Source organism: Podarcis liolepis, assembly GCF_965112155.1.
Source record: "Podarcis liolepis genome assembly, chromosome: 2".
Lineage (NCBI taxonomy): Eukaryota > Metazoa > Chordata > Lepidosauria > Squamata > Lacertidae > Podarcis > Podarcis liolepis.
This window is the reverse complement of record NC_139555.1, coordinates 73,285,243-73,304,432: the sequence shown is the minus strand read 5'-3', so window position 1 is coordinate 73,304,432 and position 19,190 is coordinate 73,285,243. Positions and strand designations below refer to the sequence as shown.

Genomic DNA, 19,190 nt, shown 5'->3' with positions numbered 1-19,190 from the left:
GCAATACGATCTCTCTGTTCATTTCATATATATGCCTTATTTTGATTTCCACTCGAACACTCTATGTATTTGTAAAAGGTTTCCTGTAACATTAAAAGGCTTACAGCAGACTGAAGAGCTCCCGATAGTTCTCATCTCCTTTTCCTTCCGATACCAAGCTGTCAAGCTTGTCAATCAATTCTGCTTCCACCTGTATTAGAGAGGAAGAAATTGTAAGACAGTAGCTGCCTTTATATATTCCAAACATCAAGGAGGCTGTGGAAATTATATTTTATGGTTCATCTCTTATGCTCTGCAGGAAGCCTGCTTTTATGAAAGGATGGATGATTTCTGCCTTCATATAAAAACATTTCCAAAGCAGCACTGACCTAATTTAAATGTAGTAAAACAATAGCTCAACCTGGAGAATAACTTGCCTCATTTGTCTCTAACACTGTCACACCACAGTATTCAAGGTCTTTTTTGACTGAGTCAAAAGTAACACAGGCTTGTTTTATTTTTGTAACCCTGTCTTCTTCCCTAGGTTGCTTGTTTATTTATTTATCTTTTGGTAGAACAAGTGAGAACTTAAGAAAAATAAATCTATGGAACATTTATTCTACTGCTTTATACTATCTGCTAGCAATAGAAGACAAATGCTCTATCTGCTAGCAATAGAAGACAAATGCTCCTTGCCATCATTCCTGAGCTAGATGTTTTCCTTCACCATTTCCAAGGTACCTTCCCGTAACATTAGTGAAAATTAAAGGGCTATACTAAATCTTAGGATCCCTCTAGACCAGGCTTCCTGAACCTCGGCCCTCCAGATGTTTTGAGACTACAATTCCCAGCACCCCTGACCACTGGTACTGCTAGCAAGGCATCATGGGAGTTGTAGGCCAAAAACATGTGGAGGGTTGAGGTTGAGGAAGCCTGCTCTAGACCAGTGTTTCCCAACCTTTTTTGGGCAAAGGCACACTTGTTTCATGAAAAAAATCTCGAGGCACACCACCATTACAGCCCCGTGACGTCAGCGCGCAGCGTCACGCCGGGAGAGACACACGAAAGTGTAAGTTTCAATTTTTTTCCCTCCCCCTTGCATTCCTTCTGTGCCAACCGCCAAAAAGCCAAGAATCGCGGGACCGCCGGCGGAGGGGGGGAGGGCGAGCGGAGGCAGCGGCGAGCCCCGTTCCTCCCCATCCGCCCCATTCCGTGCAAGGAGTGCGAACAGGTGTGAGAAGGAGGTCAAACCTGCGGGTCGGCGCCGGGGAACCTCCAAGCTTTGGGGGTGGGGGGGGAAGGAGGCAGCAAAGCGAGGCAGGAAGGAGAGCGGGGCTTGGTGAAGTACTCGGCGGCGAAGGCCAGCAGGTCCGGCGGCCGGTGCCACAGCACCTCCACCATGTAGCCCTGCAGCAGCTCAGTCAGACCCGGCGGGATCTCGATGCTCATCTTGTAGCCGAGGCGTGCGGGAGACTCAACGGATGGGCCCGGGAGACAGAGAGAGAGAGACACGACGGAGAGAGAGCGGGAGTCCCTGCTCGCCGTTGCCGCTGCTACAACTACTGTGGCGGTTGGTCGTGGCCGCCGCCGCAGCGGCCCACCTCTATCTATCTCTCCCCCTCAGCTTTCTACACGGGCCTGGAGCCGGAGGTGGGGGGTGGCCGCTGCCGCTTTCTCCGCCTCCACGTCCTGCCTCCTCCTCCTCGAGCCCTCCGTCAGCCCTGAGGGAACCGCCGCGCTCGCGCCGCCGCTCTCTGACACGCGAGAAAGACAAAGGAACGGAGCGGCGGGGTAGTCGGGGGAAGGAGGGGCCGGAACGGAAGCGCGAGGCGAGCTGCGCATGCCCAGCAGGAAGCGGCGGAGAGCGCCACAGAGAGAGAGAAGCAAGGGAGGGCGGGGAGTGGGCGGGAACACGCTTCATGCGTCACAATAACGGACAAGGGGCGCTCGAGGGATAGATTAGGACCTAATTTGACTTTTACAAAAAAAAAAAAAATCTTTTTAATTTTTCCCACGGCACACCAGGCATCATCTCGCGGCACACTAGTGTGCCGCGGAACAGTGGTTGGGAAACACTGCTCTAGACACTCAGTTTCTTCCATGAAAATATTATGCATCTGTTCAGAGTATTGTTGCATTCATTAAAACTCTTTTACTATTTCTGGCAAACTACTATTTCATCAAACCACTAACTATAGCTTCACAAACAATTTTCAGTGGGGGCTATACTAAATCTCAGGATCCCTCTAGACCAGGCTTCCTGAACCTCGGCCCTCCAGATGTTTTGAGACTACAATTCCCAGCATCCCTGACCGCTGGTACTGCGGTCTGAAGAAGTGTGCATGCACACGAAAGCTCATACCAAGAACTAACTTAGTTGGTCTTTAAGGTGCTACTGGAAGGAATTTTTTTAATTTTCATTGGGGTAAGCAGCTCTTTTGATTTCATAGTCTACGAGACGCCCTGTGATATTGCTTACAAGGCCCATCAATAGCCCTTCTCACATTATCCTGCGTTATTTGGAACTGCCTGCCAATAACTTACTTTTTCCAGGCACCCACACACTTTTCCAGGACTCCTGTAATTCTTTCCCCCTGTCCTAGCAGGACTATATGTGCCCCTTCTCTCTCTCTTTTTTTAAACATAATTTTTATTAACAGGCCAATCAAATCACATTATTTCAAATCACATTAATTCCAAATTATACAGCCAGATTTTTAAATTTTGTTGGGGGTACCCATACATCAAGCTCCGAACGAGGGTCCTAACATCACTTCTATTACTGCTTTAATTAAACAGTTCTATCCAGATAGTCTCTTTATTACTTTCTTCATCTTCTTGTTGTTGTCATATATTCCTTTCTTTGCGATCTCTGATAATCTTCACAAGCAGGTTGGAAGCAAACATCGTCTGTGTGGGTTTTACACACTCCACAAGTCATATCTCATAGGGACAGCCGCCATTCCCCTCCTCCTTCAAAAAATTATCTTCGGCCCTTTAGTTTTCCCAGGCTTGTCAAATATCTCATAGAGGGCTCTGCCAGGTTAAGATCGCATTCCAATCATCATTCACATTCCAATAATCCTGGTCCTCCTCCCTCCGTCTTTCTTAGACAAGCCTATCTTGCGAGACGCCATTTAAAACTGCGTCATAGAATTTTTCCATTCTCTGATATTTACCAGTCCTCTCTTTGATCATTAATTCACCCCACACAGTTTTTGAATTCCTGCTTGTGATTAGTAAAATACGGCGATTCTTCTTTCTTTGGGGTGGAGGGTTATTAATACTCGCATAAGGCAAAGAAAAGAAAAGTTTTTTCCTCCACCCCCCTTCTTCACTCCAGACATACCAGTCTCTTAATGGCGCTTCATCACTTGATTTATTTGTCACGCCCGCCGCTCCGATCCCAGAGATCCATTAATCAGCAGTCTTATCTCTCGAGCTTTGCCTGATGTATGTGCTTTAGCTTCTTTCCAATTATATATTTCCAATTATATTTTCGAACTAAAGCGAACCAGCACACGCAGATTGGAAACAGCGTCAGGAAGAGCCGACTTCACTGAGGGTTGGTGCCAAGTGGCCGGCACCCTCTTCTTTCGAATCCAGGGGTGCATTATGGCCACCGCTGGCAAGGCAGTCCCCCCATCTCCTTGGGGGATCGGGAAGACTGCATACTTCCCATAGCAGCCTCTTAATTACCTCGTGTGGGCCCCCCTATATGTGCCCCTTCTCATTATACAGGAACAAGGGTTATCATGAGATGTCTGAGAGAAATGGTGAAAAAACACCTGGAAAGTCTCTATATGTGATCCACTTTCCTTATGAAATTTTATTTTGTTCCTCAGCAAGTTTTGTGGTATTCTTTTTCCTGTAATTGTTTTTATGCACAACAAGCAATAATAACAACAATAAAGAGAAAGAGGAAAGATCAAAGCAAGAAAGGAAAGATATGAGGAGAGAGGCAGTAGTGGTAGTATTCCAAGCAGTTGTCCTTGCTCAGTATGTTATTCAAGAATACGTTTTCCAAATGAGTCCATGTGAAGAGGGCAGCTGCCAATCATGTTCTTTTGCTTTAATGTATTCAACAAATGGATGTCAGACTTTAGAAAACCCACACTTCATTTCCAGATGGTGTAGGGTTCAGGTATATTTTGTTACCAGTTTTGTGGTATTCTTATAAAATATTTGTTCAGGCAGATGCATTATGTAGCTAAAATTAGTTGTTCAGATATAAAACTAGCTACTCACCCAATTCTTTTGCTTTCCTGCAGCTCTTAAATAGTTACTGTTCTATTAAGATTAGAAAGGAGACAAGAGAGCAAACTGCACACCTCCAGTTGTACAGGCTTGTTTAGCACAGGACTGCACGCTAGAGGTTGTGAATGGGGCTCTCTTTTCCCCTTCTAGGCACAAATCCCCCTCTGAGCCTGGAAAATAGCCCTGCACTCAGCCTCTGTGATCAAGAAAGCCAAATACAATCTTTTTCACTTTACACTCTCTCCTTTCTCTGCACCAGTCTCTAAACCCCCACCTGCTACACCCCCCTTTTTCTGTTTCCCCTCCCACATGCTTCTCTGCAACCCTAACACTTTATCTGCTGTCTGCTTTCTATGTGCATTGCCCTCTTTTACTCTGCTTCCACATCTCACATGGCTCTCACTGCTTCCCAAAATGAACCCCGTTTTCTGTCTGCATTGCTTCGGAGCTTTCTGATCCCATCCCTCTGTTAATCTTCACATCCCAAACATTTCTCAGCAACTCCCTCGTTTCATTCCATGTCTCTCTTCCTGTTTCTCCCTGCCTATTTTTTCCTCTTGCTTGCTGAGTTTGCTGGTGACAGAACACTCTTCCAGCAATTCACAAACAAGAGAACTTCAGATGCAGGTGCCCCATGTAACGTGGCAGCAACACACTAGAAAACTGGCATCGCAACGTGCCTTGGGACTCCGTTGAGAAGCAGCAGTGCAGATACAGTGCCAAATTTATTCCCCTGCTCCCATTCCCACTTTTGATAGCTTTGCTCTGGCCTTTTCTGTTCTCATAAAAAAAAGTGCGAAAGAGCAACCAAAATGGATTTTAGAACTCCTCCAGGAGATTTGCAAATATTGTGCGTATATTTATTTGTTCATACATGCTTAATATTTAAAAAGCTATAATGCTTCCCTTTGTAGATGTAAAACTTTCTTCCTGTAAATCAATCATGGAGAAATAAAAAAAAACCCTGTGACATTAAAAGAGCCGAAGAGACTTCTTACCTGCTTGAAGTTGCCATTTTTCCTCTGCTCCCAGTCCATCATGTCATGAAAAATTGGGATCATGATGTTACGGACCTCTGGCTGTGGGACCAGTGTGACACCGAGAAAGGGGCCAATCATTCCCGGAATAAAGTGAATTTTATGTTCACCTGGTAACAGAAAAATATAAATGTATTTATACAGTTCCCTTTGCATCTTTTCTTGCCACTCTTGTACAGACCATCATTCTGACAATTTAAAATATCCAATTATTCAGGCAGTGCAAGAGGTCAATCCACTTGCTTACCCTTAAAAAAATAAAATCTGGGTGCTTTTAACATGATCACAATGTGGCATTCCAATACAATAAAAGAAAGTAAAGGTTTGAAACTTGTTGGGTCAGCATATTTTTGATTTGGATTTCTATGAGTTGTTGGCAGAGATTACTGCCCAAAGAACACATCCCTTCTACCTGACACTGGGTGTCAGGACGTTATGTATTTGCCATACAGAGCAGAACTTGCATATTCAACATTTCAATCACCTTGGAAAGATATAAATAGTTTCACTTCTGAAGTTACTTTAGGATATTTCATAGGGTTTCTTCTGGAACACTGCTGATGTCAATTCAGACTACCAGCTGTTGAAACTCTGGAATATATAGTGCTGTAGTGCAGTGTATATAATTGCCCTAGACAGAAAGGAATGAGCCAAATCCCATATAGTTGATGGATGGCCAGCATGATTTAGAATAATGAAGGTGGATGAAGAATGTCAGATAGCAGATAAATTGTCTACTCTGCTGTTATAATGTTGAGTGGAATTGGAGATGAGTAGGATCTCTCTCTTTTTGCTGTGTGTGTTATTGTGATAGTGTTATAATTTTTACAGTAGAAAATATTGGATATTGTAATGGATTGTACTATTATTTTGTTTTAATTGTATTTTAAGTGGTATACTATATTTTATTGTACCATTGTATGATCTACTTATACTTATGGCTAAACGATACATATTTGGAATAAATATAGACGTTAAGTTAAGATAAAATTGGAAGGCAACTTTACCTAGATTCTGCCACATACTGAACAGTTCATACGCCATCATCACCCGCATGTCACCATACCTGGAACAGAGGCAAAGACACAGACCTTGAGAGAATTAAATGCAGCAAAGTGTTAGCTATTCAAAACAGGTTTTCTTTAATGGACAAGCAATATTTAGGATTAAAAGCAATGGTGTCCACACACAAGTGGAATGGACTCTCACTCTGTAGGAATTTCCTCTCTTCCTTCCTGCAGCTCCCCCTCCTTCCATTTGCTCCAAACACTTGGGAGCAGACTTGGGGAAGTGAGGGAAGAGAAAGAGGGGAAACCCATTCAAACAACATTGGATTTGACTGTTAGATTGCATTTTATGGAATCTCAGTCTTTCTTGGTTCTTTTTCTCATTCTTGTAATATATAAGAAATAGGGTGATAAATATGAGCCTTTTTTCTCAAACACTTGAGGATGGAAATTAAATGTCCTTACTTGTCCAGTATCTTTTTACGCTTTGCTGGAGTAACAGATTCTAGCTGCAGGCTGGGCTGATTTATAAACAAGACTGACAAACTGAAATAGGAGTTCCACACCTAGAAATCAGAAAAAATTAATTAGTCATAAAAGACAAATATGTATACTGGATATAAACTTTGGGTGGTAGCCTTGCTAGTTCTACTCAGAGTAGACCCATTGCAGTTAATTGCCCTGACTAACTTAGGTTCATTAATTTCAGTGGGATTATTCTGAGCAGGACACAGCTGAACACATCCTTTGTTCACAAGCATGCAGCAAACAAATTTTACCCCCAAATCAGTTAATTCTTCCAAAGGTGTTATACGGAATCCTAACATAATCACAATGGCACCAACTCAGATGTAACGATTAGTTCAAAATACGGTATATGCTGTTTCTGGAAAGAGATGCAATGCTAAGGATGTGATAATTTTACAAAGGGGTTAATGGCATTCCTTACCTTAAAATCAAAATCTGTTTCTGTGAAATTCTTGTGCAGTGCAGGGGACAGAAACTGAACTGTTGTAACTATTATACTGTAATAAGAAAAGAGACTACTGTTATGTACTGAAGTTCTCACCCTGGGCCAGCAGGGGGATACTGTAGATACTGCAGGGGGATACCTTCATACTGCAAATGAAGGATCGAAAGTGACGTTCAGTGATTGGATAGTTTTAGAAAGTTCCAACAGTTACGATTGTTCTGGAGCTCTATATAAGCAGGCTGACTGAGCTCCTCAGTTCAGTTCTGTTCCAGCTTACAAATAAAGAGCTGCTTTGGAAGAATCGCTGTGTCGTCTGATATGTTTGCCCACAACTTAACAACTACATTGTGGAAATGTTTGTAAACACACAAGTATGCTTTATTTGAACCGGCATTTAAGTTTTTTTAGGCCATTTGTCAGCCTATTGGTCTATCTAGCTCTATACTGCTTGAAAGCAAGTCTTCAGGCTTTCAGACAAGAATCTTCCCCAACCCTACTTGGAGAAGGTGAGACTGAACCCGAGATCTTCTACATGAAAAGCATGTGCTCTTCCACTGAGCTGCAGTCCTTAGTAACCTGAAGAGATGTCACAAAACAGAAGGGGACCATGACTATTTCTATTTCTGTTAACGACTGCGATGGCCCACAAACCTGGGCCCATTTAAAGATCATAACCTGAGAGGGCACATGTTAGAGAAAAGTCTCCCTAAGGCAGGGGTGTCAAACTCAAATTCATCGGGGGCCGCATCAGCAGTTTGGTCACCCTCAAAGGGCTGGTTGTATCTGTAGGACTATGTGTAAAGTGGAGGTTTCCTGTGTAGAACGGCTGGTGCCGCTAGAGGGCAGACGTTCTCTGGCTTATAGGCTGCCGCGCATGCGCTGAAGAGGCGGCTTTCTTGTGTCAAAAAAAAGAAGCAGCAAGAATAAAAGGTGAAGGCTGGCGGCCGGCGGTGGCTACACGGGCCACATGACGAGGTCTGGCGGGCCAGATTCGGCCCACGGACCTTGTGTTTGACACCCGTGCCCTAAGGTATATCACCCCCAAACCTGCTAGAACTTTAAAGGTTACAACTTTAAAGCAGGGGTGGGTAATGTGTGGCCCTCCATATATTCTTAGACTACAACTTCCATCAGCCTAAACCAACATGGTCTATAGGCAGGGGTTATGGAACTTGCAGTTCAGCAATATTGGGGCGGGGGGGGGGAGGGGGCAAAAGTCAGCCACACCTGTTTTAAAGGTTTAAAAACAGCACCGTGAATTCCAGACAAGAATCCTGCATCTAGAGAAAAAGCATATCATTTTCAAGAAAAAAAACCCCAAAATATTTGAGCATTCTAAATTACGTGTGCACTCACTTGCTGGTGAGCAATCTCATCACCATCCAATCCCGAGGAAAGACACTCATCTTCATCAGATTTCGAAATACGCAGAAAGTCTTTAGCAAAAATTCCTAGCAGAAAGGAAGAAACTGCTGTACTTTTCCATGTATAACATGACGACCCCTATTTTTGGAAGCCCTCAACAGTTGTTGAGCCTTTTTTGTAAGTTCGCTGAGTCATTGAGCAGCTTTTCTACGCTCTGGCTGACGGAACTGGTGCCGTAATACACCACATACTGGCACTCACCAAATACTCTTCCTAAGCCAGGAAGAGTGGGTAAGCAGCCTCCCCTCTGACATTTTCCTGCTACTGCCGCAGCACCAGCTTACTTAGCATATTAACTCATGTGTCAGACGACCCTCAGTTCATCACAAAAAAATAAGAAAAAGGTCATCATACATGGAAAATATATGGTAATCAATGGCAGAATTGTAGGCAAACCATTATTCTATTTGCTGTAATTCTATCTTTTTTGTTTGACTACTGCAACACTGCTACCCTTATAGGAGAGGGTGGCCACCTGATGTGCCCGTGTCACAATATTCCTGTGCAGGATAGTCCTTCAGGTATTCTCATTCTAAACCATTTAGGTCTTAAAAAGTAACAATTAGCACTTTGAATCTAGATTCATAATCAGTGAAGCCGATATAAAAGAGGAGCCACATGCTAAAAAAACTTTAAGTCAAAACTTTAGCTCCCCCCCCTTTTTTACCAGCTGCAGTTTCTCATCATTTTCAAAGGCCCCTTGCAGAGTGTGCAGGGGTAATTCAACCTTGATTCAACTATTGTTTTTGTACCATGTTCAGTGCTTTCCTTCTCCAGAAACTTGCCTGGCCACAGCCACCACCTCAGAATCCAGGAGGATTCATTTATTGCTAACCTAATTTTCAAGTAGTAGATAGGTAGCCGTGTTGGTCAAAATAAAAAAATTCCTTCCAGTAGCACCTTAAAGACCAACTAAGTTAGTTCTTGGTATGAGCTTTCGTGTGCATGCACACTTCTGCAGGTATCTGAAGAAGTGTGCATGCACACGAAAGCTCATACCAAGAACTAACTTAGTTGGTCTTTAAGGTGCTACTGGAAGGAATTTTTTTATTTTGACTAATTTTCAAGGAAATAGTAACCTTTTCTAAAAACAAGCCACATCTCTATTCCTGAGGCCATCATTCTACTTATCAGAAGCAATTGTCTCTTGTCGGGATTACATTTCAAATTGTTAGTTCACATCTAATCTATTCCTATTCTCAGGAATTGATTCAGAACCTCCACAGCCTCCCTGAACAGGAGACAGAGTTGGGTATCACTGATATATTGATGACATCATATTCCAAATGTCCAGAGACTTTTCCCAAGTTGTTTCATGTATGTCAGGGGTGAGATAACCCCACCCAACAAGCTGGATGCTGTTGTAAACAGATTTCACCTGGCCCTCTGAGCACCCTCCCAGTCTTCACTTCTGCAGGGGAAGGGAATCTGGAGCTAGGCAAAGTGTGAAATTGCAGCTCCTTCCTCTGCGAAAGAATTTGCGGCAAGAAGATCAAAGCAGAGGGGGAAATGTCTCAGGACACCTACCTTGCAAATATGCTGAAAGCAAGCCAGGCATTTTGCAATTGCAATTGCTCCTGAAAACTGCATACATGAATTTTGAAGTTATAGTTTGTGTAACTGTAAGGTAAAGGTAAAGGACCCCTGGATGGTTAAGTCCAGTCAAAGGTGACTATGCGGCGCGGCGCTCATCTAGCTTTCAGGTTGAGGGAGCTGGCGTTTGTCCACAGACAGGTTTCTAGGTCATGCAGCCAGCATGACTAAATTGCTTCTGGCACAACGAACACTGTGACAGAAGCCAGAGCGCATGGAAACGCTGTTTATCTTTCCACTGCTGCGGTACCTTTTTATCTACTTGCATTGGTGTGCTTTCAAACTGCTCGGTTGGCAGAAACAGGGACAGGGCAAAGGAAGCTCACCCCACTGCACAGGTTCAAAATGCCAATCTTCTGATCTGCAAGCCCAATAGGCTCAGTGGTTTAGACCACAGCACCACTTAATATGCAACAGATAAATATTGAAAATCATTCTGAAAACCTGTGATATAGTCCACTGCTGCTATTTTTCATCAACTCTACTGCTAAAATATATATGATTAGGGTTGGTTCTTAGCTTACCTTTAATTCATCCTTGCTTTGGAAATTCTCCAGTAAATGTTGGAAATGAGTGTCAGACATCTGACGAAGTAGAGACAAAAGACAGGACACATATTCCCCCTGCCAATCCCAATGAAGAATTATTTTATTAGAATGATCACATGTTCAATTCATATAACAAAAAATACCTTTGGGGTAGAGGGAAAAGGAGTAAGGGGTGAAAATGTTTCAATACTTGTGAAAGCAAAGCACATGTGTATGGATTTTAAAGTACTTGTCTTGATCATTTCAAATTAAGATTTCTATTTTGTTGAGTAGTCTATTTTGTTGAAGAGGAATAATATCAATTAAAAAACAACATAAGAAATTATTTAGCCCAATAAATTCAGGATGGATAAAGTTAGGGTAAGAATTTGATTTGTCTCCCTTCAGTGGAAAAGGGAAAAAAAGGAATATAATTTCTCCCTGCCATCCCCATGCAGAATTTAAATAATCCAGCCTCAAATAGTTTGCAATTCTCTCTAGATTAGGGCTCTGGTGCTTTCTATAGCCTTCTCAGCATGTGATGTAATATCATTTTCTCTTCTATAAAGATTCATAATTTTGACTAATTGGAAAAAACAGGACAAATTGTATAAAAGCTTTCCAGGGATAAATAGAATAATAGTCTCCTTCAGTGAGGAATTACTTAGCATTTTATTATGGTGCCCACTGATAACTTTCAATTAGGGCAGCCAATGACTGGCAACTAATTCACAATATGATCTATGCTCCTTTGAGTAGCTAAGTAAATGAGCGGCACCATGGCGGCTGTGCTTAACTTTACCACTGGAATGAAGGGCAAGGTTTTCAGTTTTGAAGTAGGTAAAAGTTCATGCAGGAAAGGTGGAATAAGGTGAAATGCTGTGTTGAGGGAAAGGGAGAAGGTTAGATAAGCAGGAAATAGAACCTGATTGTTAGTTACTAACAGTGATTTCAGCTGTGCACTGTGGGCAACGTTGTCCTCTTACCGCCTCCTGAGATTGTGATTTACTCATGATAGTAAGTAAAGTTTGTAAAAGTACATCCAGGAGGCTCTCCACCATCATTTCTACCTCCTCAATGACATCTGTCTCCTACAGTAAGCAGTTAAAAAAAGCAGACAGTTATCATCCTATGGAATGGAAATGGTATGCCGAAGGTATTCAGTGGGTCCAAAATGCTGCCCACACATTATTATCTAAGATGGTCCAGTTGAATCTGTAAAAGTTGCTTAATATAGACCCTTCAGCTCTTAAGAGTTTGTATCCAAACTAATTTCCGAAATGTATAACTCAAAGAAGATTTCCCCCCTGAAAATAGCAATCACTACATTAACTGGATAATTTTAGAATAATCATTTTATCATTGCCATTAATTGTTATCTGTTTGATCCTGTAAAGCTGAGTACCCAAACTGGACCCAACATTTTCATGGACAATTTTGGAACTAATGCAAGGACTTAGTAGAATGAATGTCTAGGGCGTAATGTAGTCTGAATGCTGTGTGTCACAAGCATAAAATCTTAGCAATTTCATGATTCTGCTAAAGTAGGAGCACAATCCTACTTTGTTCAATGGGACTATTCCCTGGTAATTGTGCATAGGATTGTAGCTTTGGGAAATCTTTTAAAGGATCAAATTTTCCTTTTCAATGATAACAAAAGCACTGATCATACAACCATACATATCTACAGTTTCGCCGTTGCTACTGTGTTGTACTGCATATGCACAGCCCTCACAGGTAATAATTATATGGCAAATTCCTACTCGACATGTCCCAAAATTCAGTATACACCTGTGGAAAGTAGGCCACAAATAGCTGTACACAATTCATAGTTCAAATTCTTAGGAGTGTAATACAAAGGCAGGCATATAATTTACCACAGAACTAGTTTTGATGATGGAGAAGATACTACTGAGGATTCCAGAACAGATAAGCAATTCTTTTTGCTGTCTAAGGTGAAGATGAATATGATGAAGAACCACAGGTAACAAGATGCGCCGGGATTCTAGAAGTGGGAAACAAAAGGCAACATCTTCTTACGAGAGAGTTTCAGCTATTGGTATAAGAAGCCTCATTGTTATTCAAAGGCATGCATGTAAAAATGAAAAAGCTAGCATTAATAATAGACAAAGGCACAATAAAATTCACTTAATTGGCCCCTTTATAAACAGCATGCCAGCTTAATTAGGGACTGCCAGGAAACAAAGTTTGAGTGGAATCCATTTTTTACTCAAATTCAAATTCGAAACAAAGAATTAATTTACACAGTGTTACAAAAGACATGCATAATTTCCATTGCAGTGAATAGGATTAAAACCACGTGTGAATTGTCAATTTACCAGTGGCAATAACCTGCTGGTGTTTAATGTTGGTTTGTACAGGAATGGAGTAAGCCAAAGGTCACATGAGACAGCAGCACAATAGAAGGCACTGGCAACTGTCTACTAGACCTTAAATAGAAATGGCACACTGGCTGTACACGAAGTCAAAACATACCGGGTGAATTAATTCAGGTTAGCTTGGACAAACCAATACATACCTTATTAATAACATTCCTCTGTTACCTACTTATTTGAACATGAGCATTGGCAAGTCAACTGATATCTTCTGTACAACACTGACAAGTGTATAGAATGTCTGGTGTATAAAATGTTTTACAATCTTTTGCTATATTGGCTCCCAGTATGTTTCCAACGCGGGTGGCGCTGTGGGTAAAACCTCAGCGCCTAGGGCTTGCCGATCTCATGGTCGGCGGTTCGAATCCCCACGGTGGGGTGAGCTCCCGTCTTTCGGTCCCAGCTCCTGCCCACCTAGCAGTTCAAAAGCACCCCTAAGTGCAAGTAGATAAATAGGTACCGCTTTATAGCGGGAAGGTAAACGGCGTTTCCGTGTGCTGCGCTGGTGCCGGCTCGCCAGAGCAGCTTCATCACGCTGGCCACGTGACCTGGAAGTATCTCCGGACAGCGCTGGCCCCCGGCCTCTTAAGTGAGATGGGCGCACAACCCTAGAGTCGGACATGACTGGCCCATATGGGCAAGGGTACCTTTACCTACCTACGTTTCCGAGCACAATTCAAAGTGTTGGTGTTGACCTTTAAAGCACTAAACAGCCTCGGCCCAGTATACCTGAAGGAGCATCTCCACCCCCATCGTTCTGACCAGACACTGAGATCCAGCGCCGAGGGCCATCTGTCGGTTCCCTCCCTGCGAGAAGCGAGGTTACAGGGAACCAGGCAGAGGGCATTCTTGGTAGTGGGAACACCCTCCCATCAGATGTCAAAGAGATAAACAACTATCTGATGTTTAGAAGACATCTGAAGGCAGCCCTGTTTAGGGAAGTTTTTAAATGACTGATGTTTTAATGTATTTTTAATCTTTGCTGGAAGCCACCCAGAGCCACCCAGCTGGTTGGGGTATAAGTAAATTATTATTGTTGTTGTTGTTGTTATTATTATTATTATTATTATTATTATTATTATTATTATTATTATATCTGAGATGGCTTAATAATAATTATGTGGGGCATACCAGGAGAGGCAGTCCTGTAAGTATGAGGGTCCTAGGCCGTATAGGGCTTTAAAGGTTAAAACCAGCACCTGTGAACCAATTCTAGTTTTTGTCCACATTTAGTTGCATTAATATGTAATGAATTAGATGATTAGATGTAAATAGATTAAAATGAATAATGCTCTCTTACCCGAGAAAGAAAACAAGCGACTATCTACAGTACGAGCTATAGACTGCAATTTAACGACATCCATAGATTGTCCAATATGCACTGTACTGGGCATACTCCCAAGAGTTCCTCGCACAAACTCTGCGACTTCCTGTACTGTGAACATCTGCAAAAGCTCGTCGAATATTGCAGGGAAGGAATTTAACAGAGCAGCCTAAAATGAAAATGAAGAAATATGAGACCTTTAATGCACAGATATAAAACATCATGGATTTTAGGGAACGTATTTGAAGGTAAAGCATGAATTCCAGACTAAGGCTCCATCTCTATACAGCATTGTTGTTTCTAGGACATATCTGGCACATTAAATCAAGTTATCTTCTGGAAGTCTGGATATAGTAATGCATGATCATATGGGAACAGCATCTCCAACTAAGGTAAGAGGAAGGAAATGAAAGACTGCCAGATTGCTCCACCTGTTTCTGGCTGTTTTCAGAATGCACATTAAGAAATCTATGTATTTATGGATTTGCTAATTTCAGCTTAGATTTATGCTTTGATAGAGACCATGGAGACACTTCAACTCCCCCCAAAAGTTTATTAAAAGGTATTCAAACTGTAATTTAGCTGCAACACATTATTTAGCGGGGGTTTTTCTCTCTCTTTGGGTTCAAGAAGAGAGCATGTTTATGTGGCATATGTGTCCAATCATGCAAATAACAGGCACTGAAAATACTTCTATGGCAATGCAGTATTTTCAATTTGTACTCTTGTCTCTTAAATGGTTGCAAGATCTCCGAATAAGACAAAACAATCACATGGATATAGAATCCCCCCGAGTAGAATTCTGTTCATGAAATACACCCACAGGAGTGATAAGATAGAATGGGCAATATCCAACTAACCTGTTCCATCAGCACAAGATTTTCCACTTGCAAAATGGAACTTCCCCCTCTTCTCCCCTTCCTGCATTCCCTCCTATCTTTTGGAGCAGATTTGAGTAGAATGTGGGATGTGCATGGGGAGAGAAGTTCCATTGTGCAAGTGGAAATCTGCACCGACCTAAGTTAGTTGGATACTGTCCATTAACTAACTTTCTATTTTTTTCCAAAGTCCCCAGCATACTTCCTCCCTTCTCCCACCAACCTCTGTCTCCCAGTCCACCTTTATTCTGTTCCACATTCTTTTCCTGCTTCGGCCAGTGCTGCCCAATGTCAGTTTGCTCTTCTGAGGCAGAACAGGCAACCATCACTACTGAATCAGTCAGAAGAGGCTTCATTGGCTTGGCAAGAAGCCAGAGAGGGAGGAAAAAGGACGGGGGGGGGAGTCCAACCAAACAGCTACAGTACAGCCGGGAAGTGGGATGGATGAATGAGGAATGGGCCGCAGGGCTGAGGCCCAAATGAAAATGTAATGAAGTCCAGTAGTGCCCCATGCTTTGAGAAACACTGATCCAGCGTTTGTCCTGAGAACTTTTCCTCTTTCATTCACCAATGCAGTTAGTAAGTAAATCCAACACATTGCCCTTTAATTACCAAAATAATAATGTAAACCCAGTTTCCAGTATTTTCCACTGCTCAATGTCAGTTATACATTCTTTTACCCCATCTTTCTTTCATTTTCTGTGTGAACTTCAGTACTTTCCTTTCTTCCATCCTTTTACTATGCACTTGTTTTATTTCACTCAACCCAATGTATTATTGAATTTCCTCCTTTACAAGACTAAATTCTCCTCAAAGTTATTGCTGCAGTTCTCCTCCACTAGAAACAAACAAATTTCTGGTGCTCATCCAAATCTGGCATCTAATAAAACTGCTATCATATTACCTCCTCCAATCTCTGTATGCCTGTCGGTCTTTGAATCCTTGCACAAGGAGAAAAACCTTGGGAGGCTGAAAGATGGTGTCCATACACCATAGACACCAAATCCACAGACACCAAATCCACATACAGCACAAATTCTGAGATCTGAGTTTTAGATAGGTAGGCATGGTCTGCAGGCAGGACAGATTCTAAGTACCTCTCATTTAAGAATTCAGCCCTGCTTCTTTATCTACCAACAAACCTGTGCTTAAACTACAATGCTATGAAGTCTGAGCACATCTGTGATCCATGGAGATGATAAAAGGACTAGTTTCGCCTGTGGCTATTGAGATCTAGAAGATCTTTGGGCAGCCGGTAGAGTGGGGGGAGAGGAGGTGTTCTCAAAGGATGATGTTCCAAAAAAGCATTGTACCTTCCTCCCGGAGCCAGGCAGAAGCTTCCCAAGCTTTGGGAAGGGGGAACATCCCTCCTTCCCAAAGGGGAACATTTAGGGGATTAGCCTAGTCCCCCTAGTCCACTGACTACACACCACTGATGTCTAGATACTCTAAATGATGGTGCCCTTGCTCATGAAACTCTCTCTCTCTGTGTGTGTGTACAATTGCTATAGAAGTTCAACATAGTCACATCTGGATTCAAAAAAGGAATCTTCTTAAAAACAAGGAGATTGGTAAAGAAAATAAGTTGAAAAGGAATAAGAGGGTCAAATCTCTCCAGAATGCTTGTTCTTAACCCCCCATCCAACATGTGCAAATGTGCAGACCCCTGGAGAGGTGATCACGGTCATTTTGCTCCTCCCTGATCATTTTGCTTCTGTGCTGAGCTGCAGTTCATGTCTCAGAGAGAGATAAACCATGTGCCTGGGTTCAGATGACATATTAAACCAAACTACAGTTTAGCTCAGTGAAGCACAGAAGCAATATGATCAGGGAGGAGCAAAGTGGTTGCAATATTCTCTCTGGGAGCTTGCTCCTCTGAGCTAAGCTATAGTTTGGCTTAACATTATGTGTGAACAAGGATACTGTCTCCGTTCACAGACTTTGCAGGACTTTGTAAAACCCATCCAGAATGATAAAAGACAGAAGTGTATACAGGATACACAACCATTCCTCAATTATAAATTACTTCTTCTCAAAGAACAGCAGTCAGGGGATCACATTTATTTATTTGCTGCTGCAAGCTATAGCTTGTTCAATCACTAGATTGAATAAACACATCTTACTCTGCAGCTTAATCAACTAATAATCACTGAGGGAGGAAGTTAAGGACATACTTTTTTATTTATTGAGACCATTTTAATAGTGGCATATTGGTATAACAGAGAATTAAAAGAAAATATCAATGATCGCATTTTATTCCAATAATTTTAAGTTCTCTGAAAAAAGTTAGATTTAGGTAAAATAATATACACATTTATTTAATACATTCAATTAAATTAATGAATGAATCAGTTAAGGCAATCATTCATTTGATGAGCAGTTCTTTAATTAGTTGACATTCCTAGTTTTTTTAATGTGTACCCAGCCCTTCTGCCAAAGGGCTCAGAGCACCAGCATTTACACACCCACGACAACCCTGTGAAATAAAGTTAGTTTGAGAAATAATGACCTGTTCCAAGCCTACTGATCCAACCCCACTTTAAGGTTTATCTTCATATATAATACATTTCTCTGTTATACACACGTGAAAAAGCAATTATGGAAAATTAAAAAGGAATCAATATTAAGTAATCCAAAAAGAATTGTATAAGGTTATCCAAAATGAAATGAAGATAAATAAATGCAAACTTCCATTTCACCTTGCATCCTACATCCCTATCTGAATAATCATTTTATTCTATAATTTCTTATACCTTGGAATGTATAAGAGTCCTACAATACATTCACAAATTATATTGTTAAAATAAGAGAACAAACTGAAGCTAAATCCTGCCAAGATGAAGGCACTCCTGGTCTAAATAGAGTTGCACACCCCCTGAAGGAACAGATCAAAAGTCCACAGGTACTCGTTGTCATTTGAGGCAAGGGCTCCCTGCTGCAAGCTTCAGCTGGTGTCCCAGCGACAAGCCATTTCTAAATTGGGAAAGCCTTGCCATGGGGATCCAAGCTCTTCTAATCTCATGTTTAGACTACTGAAATGTACATTGTGCTTCCTTTGAAGGCACTCTGGAGGCTGCAGCTAGTGAAAAATTACTTCATCTGATTGTGGGCTGGTAATTCTGCACACAGTCATATAACCCCAATTTTGCAGGATCTGTGCTGGCTGCCTATATTCTACTGGTCTAATTCAGTGTTTTAGTATTAGTACTGAAAGCTCTTAATCACCTAGAACTCTGATGGGCTTTTGTTGGAAGGTAAAAACATTTTTCTTCTCCTGGTCTTTTGAAGCTAACCCACACTAGTAGCCAAACTACTAGTTGTATGGTCTTATGCTGTTGTTCTAATACTATTTTATTCATTAGGCTTTTCTAACATCTACTATTTTGCAAAGTTGTTTGCTTACTATGCATTTGGACACCTCTTAATATGTGACAACCATATTTTGCATGATGGTTTCTGAGACCCAAGGCAAAGCATATCATTTTAAACAAGATGGCACACTGACCCTTTCAAAACTGCACTGATTTGTTGGTTTCTTAAGATTTTCAAGCGATGCCAGGTACAAGGCTGCTAGTTTGTTTATAATTTTTGCTCATTCTATATTTGTGTATTGTTGGAAACGATCCTAGGATCATGTTGACATGATGAAGGGCAGTTTACAAATCTGGAGAAATGAATTAAAAGACTGACTGAAGCCATAGGCTGGCACATACCAGCCCTTCCTTTCCCTCCTCGTACACAGACAGGAAAAGGACTTTGCCAATGTTTACTTTCACTTCCCCCTCATCTCAACT

At 41.8% G+C, this 19,190-nt stretch overlaps 1 protein-coding gene across 1 annotated transcript in view; it reads right to left on the bottom strand.

The window, feature by feature from the left end:
* Positions 1-19,190, bottom strand: part of DOCK3 (dedicator of cytokinesis 3) — a 145,013-nt gene that overhangs the window by 42,400 nt on the left and 83,423 nt on the right. Inside the window, exons 24-33 of the mRNA XM_083486869.1 lie at positions 14,495-14,687; positions 12,676-12,803; positions 11,743-11,889; positions 10,796-10,894; positions 8,610-8,704; positions 7,230-7,305; positions 6,746-6,846; positions 6,281-6,339; positions 5,235-5,383; positions 105-190 (exon numbers count right to left, since the gene is read on the bottom strand). Coding sequence (XP_083342995.1) covers positions 105-190; positions 5,235-5,383; positions 6,281-6,339; positions 6,746-6,846; positions 7,230-7,305; positions 8,610-8,704; positions 10,796-10,894; positions 11,743-11,889; positions 12,676-12,803; positions 14,495-14,687 — 1,133 coding nt within the window. The remainder of the gene's footprint in view (positions 1-104; positions 191-5,234; positions 5,384-6,280; positions 6,340-6,745; positions 6,847-7,229; positions 7,306-8,609; positions 8,705-10,795; positions 10,895-11,742; positions 11,890-12,675; positions 12,804-14,494; positions 14,688-19,190) is intronic.